The sequence below is a fragment of the Heptranchias perlo genome, chromosome 42 (genome assembly GCF_035084215.1).
Source record: "Heptranchias perlo isolate sHepPer1 chromosome 42, sHepPer1.hap1, whole genome shotgun sequence".
Taxonomy (NCBI): Eukaryota; Metazoa; Chordata; class Chondrichthyes; order Hexanchiformes; family Hexanchidae; genus Heptranchias; species Heptranchias perlo.
In genome coordinates this window covers 13208735-13224883 of record NC_090366.1, presented here as the reverse complement: position 1 = coordinate 13224883, position 16149 = coordinate 13208735, and the positions used below count along the sequence as shown (strand labels likewise).

General features: G+C 52.0%; 1 protein-coding gene across 1 annotated transcript in view; it reads right to left on the bottom strand.

Moving 5' to 3' along the window:
* Positions 1-16149, bottom strand: part of LOC137306149 (hemicentin-1-like) — a 49619-nt gene that overhangs the window by 15485 nt on the left and 17985 nt on the right. The window contains exons 7-15 of the mRNA XM_067975207.1: positions 14674-14946; positions 13216-13482; positions 12297-12569; positions 10056-10346; positions 6784-7056; positions 4393-4683; positions 3436-3681; positions 1225-1497; positions 164-472 (exon numbers count right to left, since the gene is read on the bottom strand). Of these exons, the coding sequence (XP_067831308.1) occupies positions 164-472; positions 1225-1497; positions 3436-3681; positions 4393-4683; positions 6784-7056; positions 10056-10346; positions 12297-12569; positions 13216-13482; positions 14674-14946 (2496 nt within the window). The remainder of the gene's footprint in view (positions 1-163; positions 473-1224; positions 1498-3435; positions 3682-4392; positions 4684-6783; positions 7057-10055; positions 10347-12296; positions 12570-13215; positions 13483-14673; positions 14947-16149) is intronic.

The window sequence follows — 16149 nt, the reverse complement described above, 5'->3', positions numbered from 1 at the left end:
GAAAGACGGAGAGAGAGAGAGAGACGGAGAGAGAGAGAGAGAGAGGCCGGTAGTTCTCTCCTTGTTTGGGGATTCACTGTCCTTATCGAGATCCTGTGGTATTGCACAAACCCAGACTTCAGCACACACCACACCCAGCACGGGCCGACTCACTGTGACTTACGGTTGGCGACGGAGGGCGAGATGCAGGGCGGGGAGGGCGATCCCGCGAATATCCCCGTCACTGGCACCACCCGGAAGCAGTAGCTTCTGCCCAGCTCCACGGGCACCCTGACCCACCGCTCCTCCGCCGGGGCCTCGCCCACTGTCCGCCAACTGCGGCCCGATGGACAGGCACCCATGTTACCCGCGGCTCCCCGCCAGGCCTGTGCCCAGAAGGAGGTTACGACGCCGCTTTCTGGAACCTTCCACGACACGTTTGCAGCCGATCCGTCCGGGCTGCGCGATACTGAGACGTTCGTAATCACGGGAACTGCGGAAAAGAAAGAGGGAATCAGCCAAGTGAAAGGGCTGAAGATCCCTGGTGCAATAGACAGAGGGTAAAAGGGGAACGATTCACTCCCGTCTGGGACTGGACGGCCCCGTGTGTGTCTCAGTGTCTCCTGTACATGTACAGTACACAGCGGGTAAAAGGGGAACGATTCACTCCTGTCTGGGACTGTACGGCCCGTGTGTGTCTCAGTGTCTCCTGTACATGTACAGTACACAGCGGGTAAAAGGGGAACGATTCACTCCTGTCTGGGACTGTACGGCCCGTGTGTGTCTCAGTGTCTCCTGTACATGTACAGTACACAGCGGGTAAAAGGGGAACGATTCACTCCCAACACTGCCAGTGCCAGTACTGAGGGAGCGCTGCACTGTCGGAGGTGCCGTCTTTCAGATGAGACGTTAAACCGAGGGCCCCGTCTGCCCCTCTCAGGTGGGACGTAAAAGATCCCACGGCCACTATTGGAAGAAGAGCAGGGGGGAGTTCTCCCCGGTGTCCTGGGGCCGATATTTATCCCTCAACCAGCATCGCTAGAATATCTGGTCATTTATCTCATTGCTGTCTGTGGGATCTTGCTGTGCGCAAATTGTCTGCCGCGTTTCCTACATTACAACAGTGACCACACTTCAGAAGGGTACTTCATTGGCTGTAAATCGCTTTGGGACGTCCTGAGGTGGTGAAAGGCTCTATTATAAATGCAAGTTCTTTTGTGTCTCTCGCTGAGAGTCGGGTCCTACCTGTCAGAGCCAGGGTGCGAGCGCTGACTCCCAGAGGGTTGCTGCAGGAACAGCTATAGTTCCCGACGTCGCTCCCTAAAGTAAAATTCCGGATGGTCATCTCGGTCCCGCTGGCTGCGATGACGAACTTACTCCCGCTCGTTAGCCGCCTCTGCTCCTTGTACCAGCGGACGATGGGGGATGGGTTCGAAGTGACCCTGCACCTCAAGGTCACCGTGGCGCCACCCTGCGTCTCCGCGGCAACCAGCCGCGATGGGACGACGATCGGAGACACTGCGGGATAAGGAAATCAAGGAGCGGGGGAATGGGTGCTCAGTTTAGTGTTAAGGACAGTGTCTGAACACAGAGCGCAGAGTGATGGAAGGATTAGACTGAATCTCATGCTTTGTGTCTGTAATATGTTAAACGTGTCGCACAAGGTGTGTACTGCCTGTAACCGTCACACCGCCTGTCACACCTTAACCGTCACACCGCCTGTCACACCGCAACCGTCACACCGCCTGTCACACCGTAACCGTCACACCGCCTGTCACACCTTAACCGTCACACCGCCTGTCACACCGTAACCGTCACACTGCCTGTCACACCTTAACCGTCGCACTGCCTGTCACACCTTAACCGTCACACCGCCTGTCACACCGTAACCGTCACACCGCCTGTCACACCTTAACCGTCACACTGCCTGTCACACCTTAACCGTCGCACTGCCTGTCACACCTTAACCGTCACACCGCCTGTCACACCGTAACCGTCACACTGCCTGTCACACCTTAACCCGTCACACTGCCTGTCACACCTTAACCGTCGCACTGCCTGTCACACCTTAACCGTCACACCGCCTGTCACACCGTAACCGTCACACCGCCTGTCACACCTTAACCGTCACACCGCCTGTCACACCTTAATCCGTCACACTGCCTGTCACACCGTAACCGTCACACTGCCTGTCACACCGTAAACGTCACACTGCCTGTCACACCTTAACCCGTCACACCGCCTGTCACACCTTAACCGTCACACCGCCTGTCACACCTTAATCCGTCACACTGCCTGTCACACCGTAACCGTCACACTGCCTGTCACACCTTAACCGTCACACCGCCTGTCACACCGCCTGTCACACCGCCTGTCACACCTTAACCGTCACACTGCCTGTCATACCTTAACCCATCACACTGCCTGTCACACCTTAACCGTCACACCGCCTGTCACACCGCCTGTCACACCGCCTGTCACACCTTAACCGTCACACTGCCTGTCATACCTTAACCCATCACACTGCCTGTCACACCTTAACCGTCACACTGCCTGTCACACCGCCTATTTCAATTCAACCATCACACTGCCTTGTAATATGGAGACCAGATCTGTACACAGTGCTCCAAGTGTGGTCTAACCAAGGTATATGGAGACCAGAACTGTGCACAGTGCTCCAAGTATGGAGACCAGAACTGTGCACAGTGCTCCAAGTTTGGTCTAACCAAGGTATATGGAGACCAGAACTGTGCACAGTGCTCCAAGTGTGGTCTAACCAAGGTATATGGAGACCAGAACTGTGTACAGTGCTCCAAGTGTGGTCTAACCAAGGTATATGGAGACCAGAACTGTGCACAGTGCTCCAAGTGTGGTCTAACCAAGGTATATGGAGACCAGAACTGTGCACAGTGCTCCAAGTGTGGTCTAACCAAGGTATATGGAGACCAGAACCATGTACAATGCTCCAAGTGTGGTCTAATCAAGGTGCTGTACAGGTTGAACATAACTTGACATGCGGGTGTCCATGGGTTAATTTCATCGTTGGCGGGCAATTGGATGGGGGAGCGGGGGGGGGAGCAGGGGAAGGCGGTGTGGCCGTTACAACTGAATCCATTCTTACCCCCTTACCCAACACACCCACTTTGCAGCGAGAGTCACCGAGTGGTGCTCAGGAGCCCCTGTTTAACCCAGGGACCACCCGGGGCTAATTGCAGCAGCCCTATAAGTGCTGCTGGTCTGCCTCCTCAGCACATGCGAGGGTGGAATCTGGAATCTTCCAGGACTGCGTGGCTCAGTACCGCAGCGGGTGGTCCACAAACCGTGGCATTTGGTCTCCCTGCCCCAAAACACAACGTCAACCGATCGTCCTCTCGTTCCCGAGGGAGGGAAGCTGTGAGATAAGGCCTCGTCTCGCGCGCCCTGCATTGACTGAAGCCGTCGTCCCCTGAGACCTACGTGGGGTGGCGGTGCAAGACATGGTCCCCAAGGCGTGGCTGGCCACGCACGTCACGTTCCTTCCTCTCAGGCGGGCGGGCGAGGTCTCGTTCTGAACCAGCTGCGAGTCGCCGCTAACGTTACGTGAGAGTCCCAGCCACTGGATCCGTGCGTTGGGGAACCCCCCCGGCCAGGCGCAGGAAAACTGCAATGCATTGTTGTTCTCTATGGCGACCAGCAAACAAATCGGGCGTCCAGGAGGCAATTCTGTTGAGATATGAAAGTTATGCAAGAAGTAGCCGCATATCTGTCAGAATAGACCAGGATATTGGATACAGAAGTTGTCCCTTCCATTGGCTTTATAGAGGATATTGTCATAATGGGAAGGGGTTCGGTCCATTGGGATTCTGTATAATGGGAGTGAATGGGAAGAGGTTTGGTCCATTGAGATTCTGTATGATGGGAGTGAATGGGAAGGGGTTTGGTCCATTGGGATTCTGTATAATGGGAGTGAATGGGAAGAGGTTTGGTCCATTGAGATTCTGTATGATGGGAGTGAATGGGAAGGGGTTTGGTCCATTGGGATTCTATACAATGGGAGTGAACGGGAAGGGGGTTGATCCATTGGGATTCTGTACAATCGGAGTGAATGGGAAGGGGTTTGGTCCATTGAGATTCTGTATGATGGGAGTGAATGGGAAGGGGTTTGGTCCATTGAGATTCTGTATGATGGGAGTGAATGGGAAGGGGTTTGGTCCATTGGGATTCTGTATGATGGGAGTGAATGGGAAGGGGTTTGGTCCATTGGGATTCTATACAATGGGAGTGAACGGGAAGGGGGTTGATCCATTGGGATTCTGTACAACGGGAGTGAACGGGAAGGGGTTCGGTCCATCGCAATCCTTCCCTTTGATTCAGTTGATATTGTTATGGATTTGAGCCTCGCACAATCTCAGGAGGGACGGAGTCCACACTCACCGTAGACAGTGACAGGAACGCTGAGGTTGAGGCATTTGCCGGTCTTGTTGTTGCAGGCGGTGCAGGTGTAGAGGCCGCTCTGGTTGACCTGGACATGGGTGAGGGGTAAAGTCGACCCAACGAAGATCGGATTCCCCTTCTCTCCGCCCCCCTGGCTGGTCCAGTGGTAGTGGGCGGGAGGCTCCGAGCTGGAAACACAGGTTAGATTCACACTGCTGTTCACCACCACGTAATTCCCGGGATTGGGATTAGCGTCGGAGGAGAACCCGATCCCAGCATTCTCCGGGCCGTCTGCGAAAGAAAGAAATGCATTTACATAGAACCTTTCAGGACCTCAGGATGTCCCAAACCGTTTTACAGACAATGAATTACTTTTGAAGTGTGGTCACTGTTGTAATGTAAGAAACGCGGCAGACAATTTGCGCACAGCAAGATCCCACAAACAGCAATGTGATAAATGACCAGATCATCCGTTTTTCAGTGATGTTGGTTGAGGGATAAATATTGGCCCCAGGACACCGGGGAGAACTCCCCCCACTCTTCTTTGAAATAGTGGCCGTGGGATCTTTTAGGACCCACCTGAGAGGGGCAGACGAGGGGGCTCGGTTTAATGTCTCATCCGAAAGACGGCACCTCCGACAGTGCAGCACTCCCTCAGTACTGGGCACTGGGACTGTCGGCCTGGGATTATGGGGATCAAGTCTCTGGAGTGGGGGCTCGAACACCCGACCTTCTGACTCAGAGGTGAGAGAGAGAGAGAGAGACCCACTGAGCCTCGGCCGACACATTCTGGTGAATGTAATTGCGACAATGTGCCTACTCTCGGTCCTTGTTCATCAGCCCACGAATCTTTCCACTATTCCTCGAGGCAAGTGTGCAAAGATATGAAAACAGCAACCTTCCCTGATGGGACAGGGCAGAACCATCCCTCAACCAACACCACCAATAGCTGGTCATAAGAAATAAGAGCAGGAGTAGGCCATTCGGCCCCTCAAGCCTGTTGGGCCATTCAATCAGATCATGGCTGATCTTCGACCTCAACTCCACTTTCCCGCCCAATCCCCATATCCATTGATTCCCTTCGAGACCAAAAATCTATCGATCTCAGCCTTGAATATACTCAATGACTGAGCATCCACAGCCCTCTGGGGTAGAGAATTCCAAAGATTCACAACCCTCTGAGTGAAGAAATTCCTCCTCATCTCAGTCCCAAATGGCCGACCCCTTATCCTGAGACTATGCCCCCTAGTCCTAGACTCTCCAGCCAGGGGAAACAGCCTCTCAGCATCTACCCTGTTAAGCCCCCTCATGATCTTACATGTTTCAATGAGATTATCTCTCATTCTTCTAAACTCCAGAGAGTACAGGCCCATTCTACTCAATCTCTCCTCATAGGACAACCCTCTCATCCCAGGAATCAATCTAGTGAACCTTCGTTGAACCGCCTCTAAGCTAATGAGACCTAAACTGTACGCAGCACAGGCAAGAACAACTTTTGAACTGAAGTAACCTGAGTTCAGCCGCTGGCCTGAGCTGGCTGGAACCGGTTTGAATTAGCTAAGTTTTGTGAAAGACAAAGGAGATGTGATAAGACACAAGTCCTTATTAAGAAAAGGAGTAATGAGGTAATGCTACCTAAGTCCTTGGGTCAGAGCCAATGAGGAGAAGACACAGGCTAAGGCGAGCAAGCCTAAACCAAAGGGAGAGAGAGACAGCACAGCTTGAAGAGATAAGATTCGGAATAAGAATGAAGGATCTGGGGCGTGGAGCCAGAGCGAAGACTCCGGAGACCAACCATCGCGGAAGTGGAAGACCCTACATCAGGGACGTAGAGACGACGTCGAGAGAGAGAGAGAGAGAACGGAACGCCTGGCCAGCTTCAGCTCTGCTTTTCGGGTATTATCCTTTATATTCTGTGACCACTCAGGGAGTGTCAGAGAAACCTAGTGGGTGTGTGTTTAGATCCTAGTTTGGGTATAAAACTGTATAACCTGGTGCAAACTGCATGTCTATATCTAACCAGACATATATGATGTAACGGCGTGAATAAAGTGAATTGAGAGTTAAGAGAGAATTGACTCTTCTCCTCTTTGTACGAAGCCAGTAACCGTAACCGGTGACCTACGGTCTACATACCAAAACCCTGCGCACTTGTAGCAAGACTTCCTTACTCTTGTACTCCGACCCCTTTGCAATAAAGGTTAACACGCCATTTGCTTTCCGAATTGCTTGCTGTACCTGCATGTTAACTTTGGTCACTCATCTCCTTACTGGTTGTGGGTCAGTGCTGACACTAAATGCCACATTTGCCGACACAACAACGGTGAATCACTGCCTGAAGGGCCATGGCCTCATTATAACTGGCAGGAGACGGCGAGAGGTGGAACTCACAGTATACGGTCAGCAGATAGCTGGCATTGGAGGACCCCAGAGGGTTTCGGGCTGTGCAGGTGTAGAGGCCGGAATCGTTCCTGGTCACCCCCGCTATCTCCAACGTGTCGCGGGTTACGTTGTAGCGACCGCTGTCCGTTACACTCGTCCCGTCTCTGCTCCAGTCCACGCTGACCCACGTCCCCCTCGCTACCGCGCACCTCAAAATAGCCGAGGGGTCCCCTTCTTTCACGTCCCGCGGAGACACGGAGATCCTCACATCGTCGATGGGGTCTGAGGAAATATCATCGGCCGTGAGGAAATTAAGGATTTTGGACGGCGACAACCTGCACCTTTAATGTAGCAAAATGTCCCAAGGCATAAGAACATAAGAAATAGGAGCAGGAGGAGGCCAATCGGCCCCTCGAGCCTGCTCCGCCATTCAATAAGATCATGGCTGATCTGATCCTAACCTCAAATCTAAATTCATGTCCAATTTCCTGCCCGCTCCCCGTAACCCCTAATTCCCTTTACTTCGAGGAAACTCTCTATTTCTGTTTTAAATTTATTTAATGATGTAGCTTCCATAGCTTCCTGGGGCAGCAAATTCCACAGACCTACTACCCTCTGAGTGAAGAAGTTTCTCCTCATCTCAGTTTTGAAAGAGCAGCCCCTTATTCTAAGATTATGCCCCCTAGTTCTAGTTTCACCCATCCTTGGGAACATCCTTACCGCATCCACCCGATCAAGCCCCTTCACAATCTTATATGTTTCAATAAGATCGCCTCTCATTCTTCTGAACTCCAATGAGTAGAGTCCCAATCTACTCAACCTCTCCTCATATGTCCACCCCCTCATCCCCGGGATTAACCGAGTGAACCTTCTTTGTACTGCCTCGAGAGCAAGTACGTCTTTCCTTAAGTATGGACACCAAAACTGTATGCAGTATTCCAGGTGCTGTCTCACCAATACCTTATATAACTGCAGCAATACCTCCCTGTTTTTATATTCTATCCCCCGAGCAATAAAAGCCAACATTCCGTTGGCCTTCTTGATCACCTGCTGCACCTGCATACTAACTTTTTGATTTTCTTGCACTCGGACCCCCAGGTCCCTTTGTACTGCAGTACTTTCCAGTTTCTCGCCATTAAGATAATAACTTGCTCTCTGATTTTTCCTGCCAAAGTGCATAACCTCACATTTTCCAATATTGTATTGCATCTGCCAAATCTCCGCCCACTCACCCAGCCTGTCTATATCCCCTTGTAGGTTTTTTATGTCCTCCTCACTCTCTACTTTCCCTCCCATCTTTGTATCATCTGCAAACTTTGATATGTTACACTCGGTCCCCTCCTCCAAATCGTTAATATAGATTGTAAAGAGTTGGGGACCCAGCACCGACCGCTGTGGAACACCACTGGCTACTGGTTGCCAGTCCGAGAATGTACCATTTATCCCAACTCTCTGCTTCCTGTTCGATAACCAATCCTCCACCCATGCCAGAATATTACTCCCAATCCAGTGATTCTTTATCTTGAGCAATAATCTTTTATGTGGCACCTTGTCGAATGCCTTCTGGAAGTCTAAATACACTACATCCACTGGTTCCCCTTTATCCACCCTGTACGTTATATCCTCAAAGAACTCAAGCAAATTTGTCAGACATGACTTCCCCTTCGTAAAGCCATGCTGACTTTGTCCTATTAAATTATGTTTATCCAAATGTTCTGCTACTGTCTCCTTAATAATAGACTCCAAAATTTTACCCACCACAGATGTTAGGCTAACTGGTCTATAATTTCCAGCCTTCTGCCTACTACCCTTTTTAAATAAGGGTGTTACATTAGCAGTTTTCCAATCTGCCGGGACCTTTGCCGAGTCCAGAGAATTTTGGAAAATTATTACCAAAGCATCCACAATCCCTACTGCCACTGCCCTCAAGACCCTAGGATGTAAGCCATCAGGTCCAGGGGATTTATCCGCCTTGAGTCCCATTAATTTACTGAGTACCAATTCCTTAGTGATTTTAATCGTATTTAGCTCCTCCCCCCCCTAGAGCCCCCTGTTTGTCCAGTGTTGGGATATTCTTAGTGTCCTCTACTGTAAAGACTGAAACAAAATATTTGTTCAGCATTTTTGCCATCTCCATGTTTCCCACCATTAATTTCCCGGTCTCATCCTCTAAGGGACCTACGTTTGCCTTAGCCACCCTTTTTCTTTTTATATAACTGTAGAAACTCTTGCTATCTGTTTTTATATTTTTTGCTAATTTATTTTCATAATCTATCTTCCCTTTCTTAATCAATCCTTTCGTTACTTTTTGCTGTCTTTTGAAGACTTCCCAATCTTCTATCCTCCCACTAAGTTTGGCTTGGACATTAAGACATTTCACAGGAGCTAAAATCAGACAGAAATTTACACCGAGCCACATAAGGAGATATTAGGACAGGTGACCAAAAGCTTGGCCAAAGAGGGAGGTTTTAAGGAGCGTCTTAAAGGAGGAGAGAGAGGCGGAGAGGTTTAGGGAGGGAATTCCAGAGCTTAGGGCCCAGGCAGCTGAAGGCACGGCCGCCAATGGTGGAGCGATGGAAATCGGGGGATGTGCAAGAGGCCAGAATTGGAGGAGCGCAGAGATCTCGGAGGGTTGTCGGGGCTGGTGGAGGTTACAGAGATAGGGAGGAGCGAGGCCATGGAGGGATTTGAACACAAGGATGAGAATTTTAAAATTAAGTTGATTCCAATGCTCCCTTGCCTGGCCTCCCACCATCCGCAAACTCGCACCAAGTCCCGTTCACCCATCACCCTCTGTGCTCGCTGACCGACATCGGCTCCCGGTCCAGCAATGCCTTGAATTTAAAATTCTCATCCTTGTGTTCAAATCCCTCCATGGCCTCCTCACCCCTCCCTATCTCTGTAACCTCCTCCAGACCCTACAACCTTCCGAGATCTCTGCGCTCCTCCAATTCCGGCCTCTTGTCCATCCCCCCGATTTCCATCGCTCCACCATTGGCAGCCGTGCCTTCAGCTGCCTGGGCCCTAAGCTCTGGAATTCCCTCCCTAAACCTCTCCACCTCTCTTCCTCCTCTTTTGAGACGCTCCTTAAAATCTCCCTGTCCTAATATTTCCTTATGTGGCTCGGTGTCAAATTTTGTCTGATCTACGCTCCTGTGAAGCGCCTTGGGACGTTTTTACTACGTTAAAGGCGCTATATAAATGCAAGTTTATGCTGTTTGTGAAAGAGTTGCCATCGAAGACTCTGGAAATAACTACAAAGGATAAAAGTCCTCACTCACCGTAGACAGTGACAGGAACGCTGAGATTGAGGCATTTGCCGGTCTTGTTGTTGCAGGCGGTGCAGGTGTAGAGGCCGCTCTGGTTGACCTGGACATGAGTGAGGGGTAAAGTCGACCCAACGAAGATCGGATTCCCCTTCTCTCCGCCCCCCTGGCTGGTCCAGTGGTAGTGGGCGGGAGGCTCCGAGCTGGAAACACAGGTTAGATTCACGCTGCTGTTCACCACCACGTGATCCCCGGGATTGGGATTAGCGTCGGAGAAGAACCCGATCCCAGCATTCTCCGGGCCGTCTGAGCAGGGGGGACAAAATTACAGCAGAGAATTGAGTCTCATCAGAGAGGTCGATGATGCAGAGGGGTTCTAGGGACAGGAACAAGGAGGACAAGCCCATTCCGTCTGATGAATCAATCCCACCTTCTGCCCATATCTCTCAATCCCACCTACCCACCTTCTCCCCATATCCCTCAATCCCACCGAGCCACCTTCTCCCCATATCCCTCAATCCCACCTACCCACCTTCTCCCCATATCTCTCAATCCCACCTACCCACCTTCTCCCCATATCCCTCAATCCCACCTACCCACCTTCTCCCCATATCCCTCAATCCCACCTACCCAGCTTTTCTCCATATCCCTCAATCCCATCAACCCACCTTCTCCCCAGATCCCTCAATCCCACCTACCCACCTTCTGCCCATCTCCCTCAATCCCACCTACCCACCTTCTCCCCATATCCCTCAATCCCACCTACCCACCTTCTCCCCATCTCCCTCAATCCCACCGAGCCACCTTCTCCCCATCTCCCTCAATACCACCTACCCACCTTTTCTCCATATCCCTCAATCCCATCAACCCACCTTCTCCCCATATCCTTCAATCCCACCTACCCACCTTCTCCTAATATCCCTCAATCCCACCGACCCACCTTTTCCCCATATCCCTCAATCCCACCGACCCACCTTCTCCCAATATCCCTCAATCCCACCTACCCACCTTCTCCCAATATCCCTCAATCCCACCGACCCACCTTTTCCCCATATCCCTCAATCCCACCGACCCACCTTTTCCCCATATCCCTCAATCCCACCGACCCACCTTTTCTCCATATCCCTCAATCCCATCAACCCACCTTCTCCCCATATCCTTCAATACCACCTACCCACCTTCTCCCCATATCCCTCAATCCCACCGACCCACCTTTTCCCCATATCCCTCAATCCCACCGACCCACCTTTTCCCCATATCCCTCAATCCCACCGACCCACCTTTTCCCCATATCCCTCAATCCCACCTACCCACCTTCTCCCCATATCCCTCAATCCCACCGACCCACCTTTTCCCCATATCCCTCAATCCCACCTACCCACCTTCTCCCCATATCCCTCAATCCCACCGACCCACCTTTTCCCCATATCCCTCAATCCCACCTACCCACCTTCTGCCCATCTCCCTCAATCCCACCTACCCACCTTCTGCCCATACCCCTCAATCCCAACTACCCACCTTTTCACCATATCCCTCATGGCTTGTATTCCCTTGAGTTTAGAAGATTGAGGGGTGATCCATCGAGGTGTTTAAAATGTTAAAGGGAATCGATAGGGTAGATAGAGAGAAACTATTTCCTCTGGTGGTCATGTCAGGAAGTATTTCTTCTCACAAAGGGGAAATGAAATTTGGAAATCTCTCCCCCAAAATGGCTGCGGATACTGGGGTTGTATTGGAGTTTTCAACACTGAGATCGAAGGATTTTTTTTGGGTAAGGGTATCGAAGGACATGGAGCAAAGCTGGGTAAATAGGGTTGAGGTGCAGGTCAGCCATGATCTAATTGAATGGCGGAACAGGCTCGATGGGCTGAATGGCCTCCTTCTGTTCCTATGGTCACAGGCCCGATGGGGCTGAATGGGCCTACTCCTGTTCCTATGATAACAGGCCCGAGGGGGCTGAATGGGCCTCCTCCTGTTCCTGTGGTAACAGGCCCGAGGGGGCTGAATGGGCCTACTCCTGTTCCTATGGTAACAGGCCCGAGGGGGCTGAATGGCCTCCTCCTGTTCCTACTTCTGATCCAGCACGGGTCTAAGTACAGTCCCCTGCGGTTTAAGTCTCGACAGCTGAACGTAGTGGGACCAATGGCGACCGGTACTTGATGGGGAATTTAATCGAGTGATGGTTCACCCCTTGCGATGTGGAGATAAAGTTAAGTTAAGAATGTATCGCAGGAGACGGTGAGAGGTGGAACTCACAGTATACGGTCAGCAGATAGCTGGCATTGGAGGACCCCAGAGGGTTTCGGGCTGTGCAGGTGTAGAGGCCGGAATCGTTCCTGGTCACCCCCGCTATCTCCAACGTGTCGCGGGTTACGTTGTGGTGACCGCTGTCCGTTACACTCGTCCCGTCTCTGCTCCAGTCCACGCTGACCCACGTCCCCCTCGCTACCGCGCATCTCAAGATGGCCGAGGGGTCCCCTTCTTTCACGTCCCGCGGAGACACGGAGATCCTCACATCGTCGATGGGGTCTGAGGAAATATCACCGGCCGTGAGGAAACGACAATTATATTTATTCAGGGAAGGAGAATTCGCACTGGTCAATGGCTAAGATACAGAGTAAAGCTCCCTCTACACTGTCCCATCAAACACTCCCAGGGCAGGTACAGGGTTAGATACAGAGTAAAGCTCCCTCTACACTGTCCCATCAAACACTGCCAGGGCAGATACAGCACGGGTTAGATACAGAGTAAAGCTCCCTCTACACTGTCCCATCAAACACTCCCAGGGCAGGTACAGGGTTAGATACAGAGTAAAGCTCCCTCTACACTGTCCCATCAAACACTCCCAGGGCAGGTACAGGGTTAGATACAGAGTAAAGCTCCCTCTACACTGTCCCATCAAACAGTCCCAGGGCAGGTACAGGGTTAGATACAGAGTAAAGCTCCCTCTACACTGTCCCATCAAACACTCCCAGGACAGGGAGGATGAAGAATGTTGAATTGTGTGAGTGTTGGACGATGATTTATCTCCCGAGGATAATCCCGCCCAGGCCAAGTGGAGAAACCTCCATTGGTGGAAATGAATTAGACAGATGGACACCAGGTCTGCGGCCAACCACTTACAGGCCAGACGTCCGTCGTCCCCCTTTGAAGCTTGACCCGTGAAGGCACTCACCGTACACATTGAGCCAGAGCAGGCGGCTGACCGTCCGGCCTGTTCTCTCGTTGAAGACGCTGCACTTGTAGGGGCCCTGCTGAGCCCGGGTCACATTGCTCAGCTCCAGTGTCTGGTCGTCCCAGAACTTGTGCCCGAAGGTCCAGAGGTAGCTGACCGGGACCGACTGGGCGCAGCACTCCAGTTTCACCGCGCTCCCGCTCGTCACGTCCCGCGGCCTCGCGCCGTCCATCCCGTTGACCGTGACTTGCTGCTCGCTTGGCCCGTCTGGAGGGAGGAGGAGGGGGAAGTTCGTGTCAGAGGGCGGCGGTCAGGTAAGCACTTGAGCAAAAATGGCGGAGCGCGTTCAAGGTCTTTGTAAAACTAACCCCCCACTGCCCCTTGGGATCGGGGGTCAGACAGCTGCCCGCTTGAAAATGACCTTCTCAATCCAGGATGGGCCCTGGTTCCATTCTTGGCCTTTGCCCAGTTGGATGTTCTCGTTCGGAGATGACGGTATGGAGTTGGGGAATCTCCAATAGATCTCACCTCCCTAGGCTTATATTCCCTCGAGTGTAGAAGATTAAGGGGTGATCTAATCGAGGGGTTTAAGATGATTCAACGATAGATAGAGAGAAACTATTTCCTCTGGTGGGGGGAGTCCAGAACAAGGGGGCATAACCTTATAATTAGAGTTCGGCCGTTCAGGGGAGGTGATGTTGGTTGAGGGATAAATATTGGCCCCAGGACACCGGGGAGAACTCCCCCCTGCTCTTCTTCCAATAGTGGCCGTGGGATATTTTACGTCCACCCGAGAGGGCAGGCGGGGCCTCGGTTTAACGTCTCATCTGAAAGACGGCACCTCCGACAGTGCAGCACTCCCTCAGTACGGGCACTGGGGAGTGTCGGCCTGGGATTATGGGGATCAAGTCTCTGGAGTGGGAGCTTGAACACTAGTTCTAGACTCTCCAGCCAGGGGAAACAGCCTCTCAGCATCTACCCTGTCAAGCCCTCTCAGAATCTTATAGTTTCAGTGAGATCACCTCTCATTCTTCTAAACTCCAGAGAGTATCGGCCCATTCTACTCAATCTCTCCTCATAGGACAACCCTCTCATCCCAGGAATTAATCTCGTGAATCTTCATTGCACCGCCTCTAAGGCAAGTATATCCTTCCTTAGATCAGGAGACCAAAACTGTACACAGTACTCCAGGTGAGGTCTCACCAAAACCCTGTACAATTGTAACAAGACTTCCTCACTCTTGTACTCCAACTCCCTTGCAATAAAGGTTAACACGCCATTTGCTTTCCTAATTGCTTGCTGTACCTGCATGTTAACTTTGGTCACTCATCTCTTTACTGGTTGTGGGTCAGTGCTGACACTAAATGCCACATTTGCCGACATAACAACGGTGAGTCACTGCCTGAAGGGCCATGGCCTCATTATAACTGGCAGGAGACGGCGAGAGGTGGAACTCACAGTATACGGTCAGCAGATAGCTGGCATTGGAGGACCCCAGAGGGTTTCGAGCTGTGCAGGTGTAGAGGCCGGAATCGTTCCTGGTCACCCCCGCTATCTCCAACGTGTCGCGGGTTACGTTGTAGCGACTGCTGTCCGTTACACTCGTCCCGTCTCTGCTCCAGTCCACGCTGACCCACGTCCCCCTCGCTACCGCGCACCTCAAAATGGCCGAGGGATCCCCTTCTTTCACGTCCCGCGGAGACACGGAGATCCTCACATCGTCGATGGGGTCTGAGGAAATATCACCGGCCGTGAGGAAACGACAATTATATTTATTCAGGGAAGGAGAATTCGCACTGGTCAATGGCTAAGACACAGAGTAAAGCTCCCTCCACACTGTCCCGTCAAACACTCCCAGGGCAGGGACAGGGTTAGATACAGAGTAAAGCTCCCTCAACACTGTCCCATCAAACACTCCCAGGGCAGGTACAGAGTTAGATACAGAGTAAAGCTCCCTCTACACTGTCCCATCAAACACTCCCAGGGCAGGTACAGGGTTAGATACAGAGTAAAGCTCCCTCTACACTGTCCCATCAAACACTCCCGGGGCAGGTACAGCACGTGTTAGATACAGAGTAAAGCTCCCTCTACACTGTCCCATCAAACACTCCCGGACCACCCGGCATCGGACCACAAGGCACCGGACACGACAACGGCAAAACACCAAGCCCATTCGACCCTGCAAGGTCCTCCTTACTAACATCTGGGGACTTGTGCTAAAATTGGCAGAGCTGTCCCACAGGCTAGTAAAGCAACAGCCTGACATAGCCATACTCACAGAATCATACCTTTCAGCCAACGTCCCAGACTCTTCCATCACCATCCCTGGGTATGTCCTGTCCCACCGGCAGGACAGACCCACCAGAGGTGGCGGTACAGTGATATACAGTCAGGAGGGAGTAGCCCAGGGAGTCCTCAACATTGACTACAGACCACATGAAATCTCTTGGCATCAGGTCAAACATGGGCAAGGAAACCTCCTGCTGATTACCACCTACCGTCCTCCCTCAGCTGATGAATCAGCCCTCCTCCATGTTGAACACCACTTGGAGGAAGCACTGAGGGTAGCAAGGGCACAGAATGTACTCTGGGTGGGGGACTTCAATGTCCATCACCAAGAGTGGCTCGGTAGCACCACTACTGACCGAGCTGGCCGAGTCCTGAAGGACATAGCTGCCAGACTGGGCCTGCGGCAGGTGGTGAGCGAACCAACACGAGGGAAAAACTTACTTGACCTCGTCCTCACCAATCTACCTGTCGCAAATGCATCTGTCCATGACAGTGTTGGAAGGAGTGACCACCGTACAGTCCTCGTGGAGATGAAGTCCCGTCTTCGCACTGAGGACACCATCCAATGTGTTGTGTGGCACTACCACCGTGCTAAATGGGATAGATTCAGAATAGATCTAGCTGCTCAAAACTGGGCATCCATGA